This window comes from Notolepis coatsorum (assembly GCF_963971535.1).
Source record: "Notolepis coatsorum genome assembly, chromosome: 2".
Classification (NCBI taxonomy): domain Eukaryota; kingdom Metazoa; phylum Chordata; class Actinopteri; order Aulopiformes; family Paralepididae; genus Notolepis; species Notolepis coatsorum.
Window position 1 is genome coordinate 222,080,194 of NC_140166.1, and position 14,950 is coordinate 222,095,143.

Genomic DNA, 14,950 nt, shown 5'->3' on the forward strand with positions numbered 1-14,950 from the left:
TTAAACTAAAGTAAAAAAAAAGAATTGTTATAATAAGTTATAACCATATTGTGAAGGAGAAGTTAGAAGCCTAGAGGCTTATCGAGAACTTCCCCTGTTTTGTAAAAGCAAACATACAAAAATATACATGTTATAAAATACCAGAATACATTCAAAAGATACGTGTTAATACAAACATACATACACACAGTACATACATGCATATACTGCGTACATAATAATGCATAACTACCCACCCACCTGCCTACAAACCTACCCACCCACATAACCAAATGCATACCTACATGTGTAACTGAGGGGTACAATTCCCTGACTGTATTGTTAGATATGATACTTACTACCACTACCTCTTGTACTTTAGACTCTGGCCACCCAGTACTAGGTATAAATAATTATGATAAACACTCCCACCTGATGAAACGGATCCAACACAAATGTACCAAGTCGAAAGTCTGCGTTTAATAATAATACATAGCAAAAGGTATGTACAACGATCACTTAATTACATTTATGATTTGAAATAGTATGCACTTTTATGGCAAATGAGTATTCGTAGGTAGATCAATATCGAATGTCCGATCTCTGATTGCGCAGGAAGCAAATATACAACCTGGAATATTTAGGGAACAATAGCAATGATACTTGAATGATTATATAGCTGGATACACTAGGGGAAGGTTCCGACTGCTTGTAGGACAGCTGGAGGGGGGGGGGTAGAGTCTGGCTGTATCCCGTCTGGCCGAGGGTATCCTGGGAGAGCCCACAGTCGTGCGACCCGGTGCCCAGCGATCCTCGATCCACAGATGAAAGCAGTTGGACTCTCTGTGGCCGGCGTCCTCCGGTCCACGATGGAGAGACGTGAGGCGACCTCGTCGTGTAGAGCGTCTTCTCACCTGTCGTCCTCTCCGGGGGGGGTATTTCTAACACACCGCAGTGTTGGCCTTTATCCATAGAATAATCAAAGTACTCAAAGCATAATCCAAGCCGGGGAAGGCTAGCCGTCGTCGGTAGAATAATCCAATATACAGGTCCACTCGCTCTTTGGCCTGGAGCTCCTCGGGTGCAGCTTCACGTGGGGTCAACCACCCTGGATAAGCGTCCAGCTGATGCCCGAAACGATGGGGGTGCTGATTACTATAGAACTCTTACCGCACGAGGCACTACATATGAATAGACTATTATTAGCTTAATAGAATACGTCCAACTCGACGATATAGTGCCAAATATGACTATTCAAATATTAATATACACGATGTCTCAATGCCGATACTGGGCCGAATTGGCCTTACTGCCCACACGTGGTTCGCGGGGAGGCTTTTGCGTCTGTCACTCTGTTGGAGGGTAAGGAACTGGACTAAAAGAAAGCTCTACTTTAATAGCGCAGTATATATACGCACTATGAACAAATAGTACCATTAGTGGTGCGGTAGATATATTCCTACGCGGAACTAGGACTTGTCCATACATGTTGAGCGGTACGATTGAACCTGGTCTGAGGGGTATGGCGACCTGGCACCAAGGTCTCGTCCAATGGTAGAATGGAGACTATTATGGGATGTTCAGTAGACTAGAAGGGATATTCAATGCATATTGTACAAGGAATATACAAGGGATATCAGGGGATATACAAATACAATTAAATATATATATATAAATAAATATATATATTCGGTTTAATCTGATCCTTCAGAACAGCCGCCTCCTAATTGGTCCCAACCCAATTAGTTAAGCAGAGACAGATTAACCGCACTGTCTACCACTCAAGGGTTCGCTGTAAGGGTCAGTCAACTCACAAAGTCATAGGGTCATGGTCATCATCGATTGTGTCTGGGAGTCGGGGCAGTTCTATGAGCCTCGCCACAGGACGGGTGTAAATGCGCCCCTGGACGAGTACTTCAGCTGCTCGGACCTTGCCATCGGCACCGGTGATCACTTTGCTTACGCGGCCAGCCGGCCACATAGCTCTGGGTAGTGACTGGTCAATAATCATGACGACTGTTCCTTCCGTCAAATTGTCTCTCTCTTTTACCCACTTCTGGCGGGTCTGTAGAGACGGTAGGTAGTGCAGTAGGAAACTGCTCCAAAACTTGTCGGCTAATACTTGGCTGTACCTCCACATTCGTCGGCCGTTCGCTTCTTCAGGCCGGTACATTGTCTGGGGTAACGCGGGATCTAGCCGCCCCATCAGGAGGGTGTTGGGGGTGACTGGGTCGACATCTGCTACATCACTGGAGACGTAACCGAGGGGCTTTGAGTTCAATACTCCCTCAATCTCCGTGAGGACTGTCATTAGGACTTCTTCCGCCACAGTCTGGGCCCCAAGTACTGCGTACAGGGCTGTCTTTATAGAACGTACTTCTCGTTCCCAAGTTCCACCGAAGTGGGGTGCGTTTGGGGGGTTGAATTGGAAGTCAATCTGGGCTGGAGCGAGGTGGGTCTTAAGTTCTGGGCCCATAGCTTGGAAGCTCTCCCTCAGCTCTCTTTCTCCGCCTTTGAAGTTTGTCCCGTGATCGGACAATAATGTAGACGGTTTTCCTTTCCGTGATGTGAATCTTCGGAAGGCCATAAGGAATGAGTCTGCGCTCATGGTCGGAAGGAGCTCGATATGTATCGCTCTGGTGGTCATGCATTTGAATACAATACCCCACCGCTTCTCGGTGCCTCTTCCTTTCTTTATGTGCAGCGGGCCAAAACAGTCCATGCCTGTTGAGTGGAATGGCTTGTCGCCGAGTCGGAGGCGACATGGAGGTAGGTCAGCCATCCGTGGTATGCTGGGCTGCGCGCGCCACTTTCGGCAGTCTAGACAGGTTCGCTGGAAGCGTCGCACCGCCTCTCTTCCTTGAAGTATCCAGTAACGACGTCTGATTTCCGCGAAGACTCTCTCTGCTCCTGCGTGGTGTACATCCTCATCGTATTTCTTTATAATCAGCTCTGTGACCTTGTGTCGGCTGTTCAATACGATCGGGTACTTAATGTCATCCGGTAAATTGGGGGCTCTCCGCAGGCGACCACCCACTCTGATGAGGGTATGTGTGTCACTCTCGGGGGCCAGATGAATCAATCTGCTGTCTGATGGGACGGGCTTTCCTCCCTGTAGACAGTCTAGTTCATCGGGGAACGAGTCTCTCTGGGCTCGTTGCAGTAGAAGCAGTTCTGCTTCCTCGTAGTCAGCTGCTGACATATCAGCGGGGGACTTAATCTCTGGGTGGTGCCGCAGGAATGTCCGTTGCTGCGCACTCTCTATGGTAATGCAATCGTCTATGTTGGGGTCTGCGGAGACAACAGTGCTCAATCCACAGAACATGGGTTTCTTATTCTCAGCCTCCTCGTCACTTGCTTCCCTCGGGGTGGGCGTGGGCCAATCTCCTTCCGGGAGCTTGAGGAATGCTGGTCCGTCACTGTAGATGTTATGACGGGTTAAGTCATCTAGGGACATTCCCCGGGTGATGACGTCAGCTGGGTTGTGTTTTGTATCAACATAGCGCCAGTTTGCTTCTCCGGTTAACTCTCCGGTTAACTCTTGAATCTCAGTGACTCTGACTCCCACGAAGACTTTGTATTTGCATGAATCCGATTTGATCCAGGCGAGTACTGTCGTGGAATCTGACCACAGGATTGTTCTATGCACCGGAATGGTGAGCTCACGTTGGATGAGCGTGGCTAGATGCGCTCCTGCGAGGGCTGCGCAGAGCTCTAGACGTGGGATAGACTGTTGCTTGCGTGGGGCTATTCTCGAGCGGGCGAGGATGAATGCTGTGTAGATCTCTCCCCCCTCTTCTTGGGCCCGCAAGTAGGCTACTGATCCGTAGGCGACCTCGGAGGCGTCACTGAAGACGTGTAGATCCATTTTACATGTCTCTGGCCTCACCGTGGGTGGGAAGTAGCTTCGGCGTATATTAACGCCTGGGAGTGAGTGGAGTTCCGTCTCCCACTCTCTCCAGGTGGATGCAAGGTGTGCGGGAATGGGGTCGTCCCAGCCCTGGTCCTTGTCCCACAATGCTCGTACAATCATCTTTGCCCTGGTGGTGTACGGTAGTATACATCCTAACGGGTCATATTGTCGGGCGAGTGTTCTGTACACACTCCGTCTGGTGGTCGGTATTGCCGTCGACCTTCCCTGCTCCGTGGTCAGGGGTTTGTGTCTATAGTGGAGCGAATCTGTTTTGAAGCGCCACACTAGTCCTAGTGTCATCTCTTGGGCTTCTCCTGGGATTGTGGCCATCCAGGTCTCGCTGCTCGCTGCCTTGTCCTCGGAGGAGAGGCTGCGCAGTACGTGCAGGTCGCTGCTGGCCCACTGCCTGAGATCAAAGCCGCCTTTGATCAGAGAGGCGCGGAGTTTAAGTAGGAGAGCCTCGGCTTCTTCCTGGGTCGAAACGCTTTGTAGACAGTTATCTACGTAGAAGCTGTTCTTCACACTGTGTCGGACCTCTTCGTCCGCTGCTGGGTCCTCTGCGACATGTCTCTGTAGTGCAAATGTAGCACAGCATGGGCTGCATGTAGTTCCGAAAGGGAGGACTTCCCATTGGTAGATGGCTGGGTGCTCATCTCCTGGCCTCTCTCTCCATAGGAACCGCAACAGGGGCTTGTCCTCCTCTACTAATCTCACCTGCAGGAACATCCCTTTGATATCCCCGCTGATAGCCACCTTGTCCTGGCGGAAGCGGAGTAGTACGCCTAGTAGGGAGGGGCCGAGTGTAGGACCGGGCAATAGCTCTTTATTCAGATTTTGGGATCCGATCTGGTAGCTGCAGTTAAACACGATGCGGTCTTTGCCGTTGTGATGAACCTTGTGGTGGGGCACGTACCACGATTCAGTCGTCTGGTCGGCCTCTTTAATGTCAATCTTTGTGACGTGTCCCGCTGTGATGAGCTTCTCAATCTCAGCGCGGTATACACTTTCTTGGGCGGGGTCCTTGGCTAAGCGCCGCTCTGTGTTTAGTAGGTACCGCTCTGTGGCGTCTTTCTTTGCGTGAAAGGTAGGCATCCCTTCCCGCCGCAGGAGTGGCGTGGCGTATCTCAACACGCCGCTGACTGGGACTCTCTTTGTTCCCGTCTCGAGGAGGTTAATGGCGTAGATGTCGTCTTTAGAGCGAATGTCTTTCTTTTCGTTCTTAAAGGGCATTTGTTCTAAGGTCCATAGCCTCTCTACATGCTGCAGGAGTGCGGTGTCTCCCTCTGTGACTCGGGAGTGGAGACAGCTAGTGGCTGTGGTTCGGTTGAGAGATTTGGCGAGTGGGCCTTGGAGAGTCCATCCTAGGCGGGTCTCGACTGCTGCAGGACAGCCTCTGGGTCCGGTATGAACCCGGTCTATCGGGACAATGAGGTCTGCATGGTCGGAGCCTATCAACAGTGTCGGGGTAGCACCGTCTATGAGTGGGATCGGTAGCTTGCGTAGATGTACATATTTCTCCATCAGCTTGGCTACGGGGTATGTGTACCGCGAGAGTCCTATTTCTTGGCTGGTGAAAGCGTCTGTAATCCTGTACCGTCGCTCGGGCTGGCCGCTTGCTGCGATAGAGAATGAGACATTCTCGCCCTTTATCGTTTTCAAATCTCTTCTTATTGTCCGAATTGTCATTTGGTTTTCGCTCCCCCGCAGCCCTAGCTGGGCCGCAGCGGACGCGAGCAGAAGGGTCTTCTCTGACCCGTCATCAAGGACGGCGTAAGTGTCCATGACTTTATTCTGGTAGCTCAATGTCACACGGACTACCTTTAAGAGCACTCTGGCTCCGCTGCTGCTGGCGGGGTCGATGTACATGACGCTTGCTTTGCTGCTTGATGGTGCGGGTGGAGGCCGCCGTCTGTTACTGTCGTGGAGTATGTCCAGATGGGCTCCATCGCACCGACTGCACTTTTTCTTTAAGCGGCATTCGGCTGCCATGTGTGATCGCGCACAGTGAAAACAGCGTCTGTTGGACTTTATCCATTGACTCGCTTCCTCCGCATTCATCTTGGGGAATGAGTCACATTGTGACAGCCAGTGTTCTTTCTCACAGTAGGGGCACACTATCTTCCACTTCTCCTTTCTTGAGGGGGTACTGTGGCTCCTACTGCTTGGCACTGACTCCGATTGGTGCATGACAGTCACCGATCTTCTTCCATCATTTAGTCTCCTGGTTCCTTCTCTGGAGCCAGGGGTGCTCCGTCCGAATGTATCTAGCCGTAAGCTGCTGACTTCTCTCGCCAGGAAGTCGGCTAGATCGAGGAGGTTCGGTTCGGGGCCATTAGGGTCTCGGTGGTCTCTCTGCCGCCTAAAGCGCTCCTGTCGGGCGGGCGGTAGCTTCTCCAAGATCCTCTCTACATTTGAGTTGGCGTATAGTTCATGCCTACCCTTTTCCCTCTGCGCTCCCAGCATCCCTACCAGGGACTGCACTCTGATGGACAGGTCGTCCAGTGCTCGATTGTCTGTTGCTGGGGGTAGGCGGTCGATGTGCCTGATCTCCTGGATCACGTAATCCCATATACGTCCATATCTCTGGTCCAACGCTACCAGCGCTGCGGTGTATGGGGTCGTGGAAGTGGCGTAGGCGAGCGCTATGTTGTGCGCGCGGGGTACCTTTAAATGCTTCAGTAGTATCGCGTATTTATGGCGTTCATCAATGACATCCACCAACATTGTCTCCAGACACATGCGGAGCTCCGTATACTGGGCCCGGTTCTCCTGGGTGAAGTCTGGTACCATAGGTGTGCCAATGTATGACGCGGATTGTTGATACATCGGCGAGCGTTGGGGGAGAGGCCTCCTAGGCGAGTCTCCTCCTGCTCCTTGGCGTGGGCTGGTACCGGCTGTGTACCATGGCCCGCTGGTCCAGGTGCTGTTCCTCGGTGCGGGTCGTGCGTCGTGCTCACCCGTGAATAGCGTCGGGGGTCTGTAGCGCAGCTCCGCGGGGGTATAGCCTGGGCTGTACTGGACCTCCTGGTCCGGTAGAGTACTGTGCTGTCGTCGGGCGTGGTTCTCCTCCTCTTCCTCTTCGTCTTCCGTTAGGTCATCCAGGGCTTGTAGTCTCTGATTTAGCCTCTCCGCAGTGTATGCTGCTCCTTCCCGGTGGCTGGGTCTCGCTTGGACCGGTTGGGGAAGGGGGTCTGCGGGGGGTATAGACCTCGTCTGTTGGTCAAGTTCAGGGTCGCTTACTCGGCTAGGGGATGCCGCCCTGGAGTGATGTCTAGACGAGTTCCTGGAGCCTCTGGTGGAGGGAGGGGGTGTTGTCCTTCTGATCAGCTGTTCTATTAGTTGCGCTTGTGCTCTGTCGCGCTCGGCTTCGCGCTTGGTGAGATCCGATTCTCTCTGGGCACCGGTGGCGGCGCGCTGGGCGTCGGCCCGGTCTCTTGCCATATTCTCTTCCATCTGAATGCGTCTTATTTCCAGGCGTATGTGCTCTTCTTCGCTCCGTTGCTGTATCTGCAATCGATCGCGTTCACCCTGGAGTCTATCGCGTTCAGTAGAGGCTTTCAGGCTGACGAGGAATGCCTGCTGTAGTGTCCTCTCTGCCTCGCTGGGAGAAGACGGTTGTATAGGGGAGCCGTCCCTTGGGGTACTCCGTGCGGAGTCTTGGAGCTCTATCTCCACGGTGCTCTCCTCATCTTCTTCCGTGCCGAGTTCTCTCTCGGTAGTGTTGTCTTCCTCCCGGGACTCGTCGGGGACTACTTCTTCGGTATTGGCGGGGTGTAAAGTCATGTCTGGTTCCCCCTGGTCCCCACCGTGAGCTGGGTCAGTTACGTTAGAGCCCATAGGGGCCTCTATGGTCGGGGTAGCCTGGTCGTCAGGGTTAGACATAATTTTACTTTCTAGTTTTACCGCGTTTACTGTTGGTAGAAGACTAGGTTGTTGACTGACAGCGTAAGCCTCTAGGTACTGAGGGAGCTGTCGTTTGCGCCGCGGGCGTTGTTGGTTAGGAGGATCGTTTCGTGGAGTGTTCATCATAGGCCATTTTAATATTAATAACACTATATTAATATTACACTGATTACCCTCCGGCTCGAAGGACCAATTGTAACTGAGGGGTACAATTCCCTGACTGTATTGTTAGATATGATACTTACTACCACTACCTCTTGTACTTTAGACTCTGGCCACCCAGTACTAGGTATAAATAATTATGATAAACACTCCCACCTGATGAAACGGATCCAACACAAATGTACCAAGTCGAAAGTCTGCGTTTAATAATAATACATAGCAAAAGGTATGTACAACGATCACTTAATTACATTTATGATTTGAAATAGTATGCACTTTTATGGCAAATGAGTATTCGTAGGTAGATCAATATCGAATGTCCGATCTCTGATTGCGCAGGAAGCAAATATACAACCTGGAATATTTAGGGAACAATAGCAATGATACTTGAATGATTATATAGCTGGATACACTAGGGGAAGGTTCCGAATGCTTGTAGGACAGCTGGAGGGGGGGGGGTAGAGTCTGGCTGTATCCCGTCTGGCCGAGGGTATCCTGGGAGAGCCCACAGTCGTGCGACCCGGTGCCCAGCGATCCTCGATCCACAGATGAAAGCAGTTGGACTCTCTGTGGCCGGCGTCCTCCGGTCCACGATGGAGAGACGTGAGGCGACCTCGTCGTGTAGAGCGTCTTCTCACCTGTCGTCCTCTCCGGGGGGGGTATTTCCAACACACCGCAGTGTTGGCCTTTATCCATAGAATAATCAAAGTACTCAAAGCATAATCCAAGCCGGGGAAGGCTAGCCGTCGTCGGTAGAATAATCCAATATACAGGTCCACTCGCTCTTTGGCCTGGAGCTCCTCGGGTGCAGCTTCACGTGGGGTCAACCACCCTGGATAAGCGTCCAGCTGATGCCCGAAACGATGGGGGTGCTGATTACTATAGAACTCTTACCGCACGAGGCACTACATATGAATAGACTATTATTAGCTTAATAGAATACGTCCAACTCGACGATATAGTGCCAAATATGACTATTCAAATATTAATATACACGATGTCTCAATGCCGATACTGGGCCGAATTGGCCTTACTGCCCACGCGTGGTTCGCGGGGAGGCTTTTGCGTCTGTCACTCTGTTGGAGGGTAAGGAACTGGACTAAAAGAAAGCTCTACTTTAATAGCGCAGTATATATACGCACTATGAACAAATAGTACCATTAGTGGTGCGGTAGACATATTCCTACGCGGAACTAGGACTTGTCCATACATGTTGAGCGGTACGATTGAACCTGGTCTGAGGGGTATGGCGACCTGGCACCAAGGTCTCGTCCAATGGTAGAATGGAGACTATTATGGGATGTTCAGTAGACTAGAAGGGATATTCAATGCATATTGTACAAGGAATATACAAGGGATATCAGGGGATATACAAATACAATTAAATATATATATATAAATAAATATATATATTCGGTTTAATCTGATCCTTCAGAACAACATGTATGACCTATTTATCTATCTACTACTTTTGGATATGAGAATTTTTTTGTAGTTTGCTTTAAAAATAAGCAGAGATGGATATTACCTCAGCATAGGATCAGCTGCATTCCAAAGACTGGACCCTCTATACCTCACTGAGAACTGCCTAAGTGAAGTACCACAATAAGGTACTGTATATGCAGGTCCCTGGACTGACGTGTAACATATGAATGAACATCTGAATTAAAAGAATAAAAACTATTAAAACCATTTGGTAGATTGTGATAATAAATGCATTTGTACACAAATATACATATCTGTAAAGAATTAACCTCAGACACAGTCAGAATGTTTAGTTTCTTGAAAAGAGGAGCAGATGGTTCAAATCGATCTGAGAGGGTTGCCAGTCTAACAAATCTTTTTTGAAGTAAAAGAAAAGAAAAATGTTGATCCACTTTTTGTCCTCTTTTTCTATTTTTCTCCCATCCCAATTACCCGCTGTGCCAATTCTCCCCTCCCCTGTCTTGAACGTTGCTCGCATATGCCCCCCACTGGCCGGTTGTAGGGAGGATAGAAGCCTTGCATCACGTGTCCCCTCCGATACACGAGGAGGCAGCCTGTCACATCTTTTCACCTGCCAGCGCGGACTCTCATTGGCAAGGTGTAACGTGTGGGAGGCTCACGCTGCCCCTGCCATTTCCTGTCTCTGCTGTGCAGGCGTCCCCAACCGACCTGTAGGAGTCGCTGTCCACAACGTCCAGATTACCACCCATCGACTTCCCACCCGCTAACTCTGCCAATTGAGTTAGTATGACGACTGGCCCAAGCCGGAGGCAACGCCGACAGCCGGAGTGGAACCCGGTGTCTCTTGCGTTGGTGACGAGCGCAATGTCCGCTGTGCCACCCAGCCGCCCCATGAAGTAAAATAATTTTTTGAAGATGAGATGAATGAGTGCTAGCCCATATAGGGAGGTGTAGTCTGACGTCACTGGTTGTTCCACCCGTATAGGGATTTATCATTGGGAAAATGGATTATCGGCTATTGTAACAATTCTGCCGCATGAACATTGGCAAGCTTTCCATTTTTGCACAAAATGAGTTCCCTTCTACCACTAACATGATTGTTTAAGCATTTTTGGTTGAAACAAAGGTAGTTATAAGGTTTTTAATTTGTCGTAAAAAAAAACTACAATTACTAGACAGCCTGTTGTTCAGTACACAGTGCTATTGGTCTGTTAGGCTGTCGCCTTATCCCTGTCACGGGTCATAGTACCAAGCTAGCTAGCTAACGTTAACGTTACCCCGCTAAATGCTATTACGTAGCATTATGTCTACTGTCGTGAACCATTTTAAATTGGGGCATGTAGAGGAGTTTCGGGAACGAGTAAAATGTGCAGGTCCTCTTCCCAGACCTGTGGGGCAAACACTGCACACGCATCATGCCGGTTAGCAAGCTAGCTAGCTACACGTCACGGAATGTTGATACGATAGTAGCCCCTTTCGTGACTGTGATGCACTCTGTCACGAAAGGGGCTACCACGATAGCTAACTAACGTTAACGTTACAAGCTCAAACACCTTATAACTACTACTACTGTCGTGTCCATAAGTTCCCTGGCAGAATACTTTGTTTGTGAGGACAAAGGTATACAAAGAGGAGAGAACCATTTTAAATCGGGGCATGTTAGGAGTTTCGGGAATGCCGACTAGCAAGCTAGCTAGCTACTAACGTTATAAACTATACAAAATATGTACAACGACACAATGATTTACATTAGTATTTACAGTGATTTAATATGCAGCGAAATAACGTTATACGATTTAGATTATAAATACAAATATGGTAACGTGGTTGTGGCTTTTACAAATAGTGGTTAGCTTTAGAGATAAATGGCTATGATCACGGAGCACTAGTGTTGGGTGAAACAGATACTAGCCACAGATTCAGGGTCAGTTATTTTCCCATTGTACGAATTGTTAAGCTTATGGAATGTAAGGGAAATCTGATCCATAGGTCTGTGACGACTACAGGCAGGAGGCTACGCTGTGGTGACGTCGTCAGTCAGCAGCGCCAAAATAGCAGTGTAGTTTCCCAGCGAACGAAAACATAAACGTTGTTATTTTGCTACCTTTACGATTAATTGTGAATATTTTCACGTTGAGCTATAGATTGTGGATGAATACGCACAGAAAGGTACACCATGCCAACGTTAATGCTTTATTGATCTAAAACGAGCCGATTTAGAAATGGTCAATGTGGAAAATACATTGCATTCCACAGAGGGTGGAACAGGAAAAAAACGAAAATGACGTAACCACTACACCTTCCTATGTAAGGAAAGACTATAATACAGTGGATGATTAGAATATGTCCCGTGATGCAGCGCGGCCAGATTTCTCCCTGCCCCGCCCCCCCCGGCTCATATCCAGGGACAGCAGCAGGAGGAGGAGGAATGGCGACGACCGGTTATAATAAGAAGTCTCAACGCCGCTGACACACCAACCAACATATGATCCACAAACACAACAACAACAGCCGCTGCTCATTAATAATAAACGGGCCCAAGTCCTGGGTTTATTATTATTATTCAGAAAGAGAAGACGACGAGGGGGAAACAAGCGGACAGAGGAAACACAATCCCTCGGTAGAGCTGGGAGGACTTCTCTCTCTCTATATACTTTCTGACTAAAAAAAATGGATGAACACCCCGGTGGAGGAGGAGGAGGGGTAGCAGCAATGGCCGCGCAGAGGCAGCAGCAGCAGCAGCAGCAGCAAGGGGGGAACAACAACAACACTAATAACCCTCCCTCCCCGGTGCCGGGTGGAGGAGGCGGCGGCGGGGTGATGGTGCTCCAGCACGGGGGGCAGCAGCAGGACGACATGCCGCCGCGGCCGCAGCACTACACCATCCCGGGGATCCTGCACTACATCCAGCACGAGTGGGCCCGCTTCGAGATGGAGAGGGCGCACTGGGAGGTGGAGCGGGCCGAGCTGCAGGTAGCTAACTAGCCGACTGACGCCAGGGGGAGAGGAGCTAGGTTAGCACGGCTAGGCTAGGCTAACTGAACCAATAGGGTCCAGCTGCAGCGCCGGAGAATCCTCTCAAGGGGCAAGCCTGTGGCAGCTACGAACCTACTTTCTATAGTTACGCTGTTTTAAGTGAGCGTGTGTTATTTTCATTGATTGATTGAACATTTTATTAATGTCCGCCTTGTTTCGAACTGGTTATGCTTGGGCCCTCTTTCGAAGTCTGTTATGCTTATGTAAAGGAGGTACCAGTGTGTCTATCCTACAGTCACGATGGACAGTGTTGTGAAGTGACTGTGGATGTTAGCTGTACTGCAAGTAAACTCACTCCCCAGAGGCATCCAGACCCATTACTTAGAAGTGAATTCACCTCTTGGTATAGTGGTCTGTGATGCCGCCCGCGACGCGGGAGACCGGGGTTCAACTCCCACTCGGGGCATGTCCGAACCGATCTGTTACACTTAGGCCATGGTTACACTGGTGTAAAACAGCAACGTTCTATTTTCGAATGATTACGTTTGCATGTCCAAGTTAAAAATAAACGCAGTTTTGGCAGGAAAACGCGTTTTTCTAGTGGCAACGCTGAAAAGAGTGTTGGTGGTCTATCGACCTGCTCTAAAGAAACTTATAACCAGTTCGAAACAAGGCGGACATTAATACAATTTTCAATCAATCATTCCAATAACACACGCTCACTTCATTCTTAGATGGCATGCACCTCTGAGTACTTCGAGAAACTTCCGTACTTTCCGCCAATCAGCGTGCTCTCTATCTTCTATCCCCAGGCCATCAGGATGCTCAATGAACAATAACACTATGTAACAACCATCAAATGCACACACATCCACACGCACACACTCACTTAAACAAACAACTCACTGCAGCACCCACTTTACACACGTTAGAACACCTAAACACACTTTATATTTATTGGTAAAGAATTTGCACTACAATCCATAGTTCCATACCTCATTACACCTTACTGTAAATTGTACCTCATCCCATCTCTGCTTTGCACTATATAGTATATTGTATGGTAACTCGGTTACTTCTACTTTGCATTGAACATTGTACATATGTACATACTGTACAACACTTGTGTCCACGTACGTGACTTCTATTTTTACTTGCTATACTTATTTTATTTTATACTTATCTATTTTTGTCTAGCACAGTCTCTGGAGCGTAATAGAAAGAAGCATTTTGTATAAAAGTATTCTGTACTTCTGTATGACAACTAATAAAGAAACTTGAACTTGAACTCTGGCTGCCACAGGCTTGCCCCTTGAGAGGATTCTCCGGCGCTGCAGTTGGACCCTACTCAACTGAACGGAGAGCTAGGTTAGCTTAAACGTTAGCACGCTAGGCTAACGGGAGAGCTAGTTTAGCTTAAACGTTAGCACGCTAGGCTAGGCTAACGGGAGAGCTAGTTTAGCATAACGTTAGCATGGCTAGGCTAACCTAGCTGAACGGGAGCTAACACAACAACAAAAGACACTCCTCTGGTTCGTGCTGGAAGCTAGGTTACGTTGAATGTCATTGGGATGTTTTATACGCCGTTGGAGATTTCCCCCCGTTGTTGTTTGTAACTCATTTATTATCCTGACTGTTCTTCTTGCGAATAGCCAGCTGAGCTAACTAGCTAACGCGTCGGGACATGGAACAGTTGGAATGCTTCAAAGTTACCGTTAGCCCTACTGTAGCTGTCAGAAGATGGTAGTCTCTCTGTCCCTCTGCTTCCGCCAGGTCTTATATTCTATCTCCTGGTTTTGTTCTAGTGTTTAGCTTTCGTCCTCTGTTGTTGTTATTGTTCATGTGAAACACGTCATATCTGAAGGAGAAGTGAAGCCAGCTGACTGTCAGCTAAACTGTGACTGCTGCAGCCATTTTGGTGTTGGTTGGGTCATTGTGTGGCGTCGATCTGGCTGCTGCCTGTCTCCAGACACACTGTCATGCTAGCTGTCTGCTGGAGGAGTCAGCTACTGTCGGCAACAACAGCTGGCTTCCCACCCAGGCAGGGTGCAATGTGTCTCCTCCTGGTGACCAAACGCGCTCGCATTCGTCTGTTTGTAGTTGAAATGTGGAAATGTTTGGTATAATAGTGCACCTAGCAGCAGGATGCTAGCGGTGCTAGCTGTCACAACAAGGCCCCCTCTGTGTTTGCTACTGGCACACTGTCGCCTGTGTTCGGCTGCTAACTATGACCCGACAGCCTGCCATGCAAACTGGAAATGTGAGAAGGACACAGATTGTTTGTTTATCTAGAGAGGTTCGGTATTTGTATGCTTGTTGTTTCTCTGACTGACTGTATATCAGAAGGAGTGCGAGAGGAATGTCTGTCTCTGTCTGCATGTGTGCTTTAGTAAATGTGTGTGTGTGAGGTTTTGAAGTGCATGACAGTCCATTGCTTTGTCATAACAGTAACACACCCTGCAGTATGCAAACTGAAGTAGAGGCTGACGGCTGTGTGTGTGTGTGAGTGATGAGGGGGTATCGGTACACACCAGCACTCTGCCCTGCACTGACTTGTTGCTCTGACAGCGG

The 14,950-nt window shown here is 49.2% G+C and overlaps 1 protein-coding gene across 1 annotated transcript in view; it reads left to right on the forward strand.

Moving 5' to 3' along the window:
* The first annotated feature begins 11,839 nt into the window (after positions 1 to 11,839).
* Positions 11,840 to 14,950, forward strand: part of strn3 (striatin, calmodulin binding protein 3) — a 74,872-nt gene continuing 71,761 nt past the window's right edge. Inside the window, exon 1 of the mRNA XM_084309234.1 lies at positions 11,840 to 12,376. Coding sequence (XP_084165360.1) covers positions 12,074 to 12,376 — 303 coding nt within the window. The 5' untranslated portion in view covers positions 11,840 to 12,073. The remainder of the gene's footprint in view (positions 12,377 to 14,950) is intronic.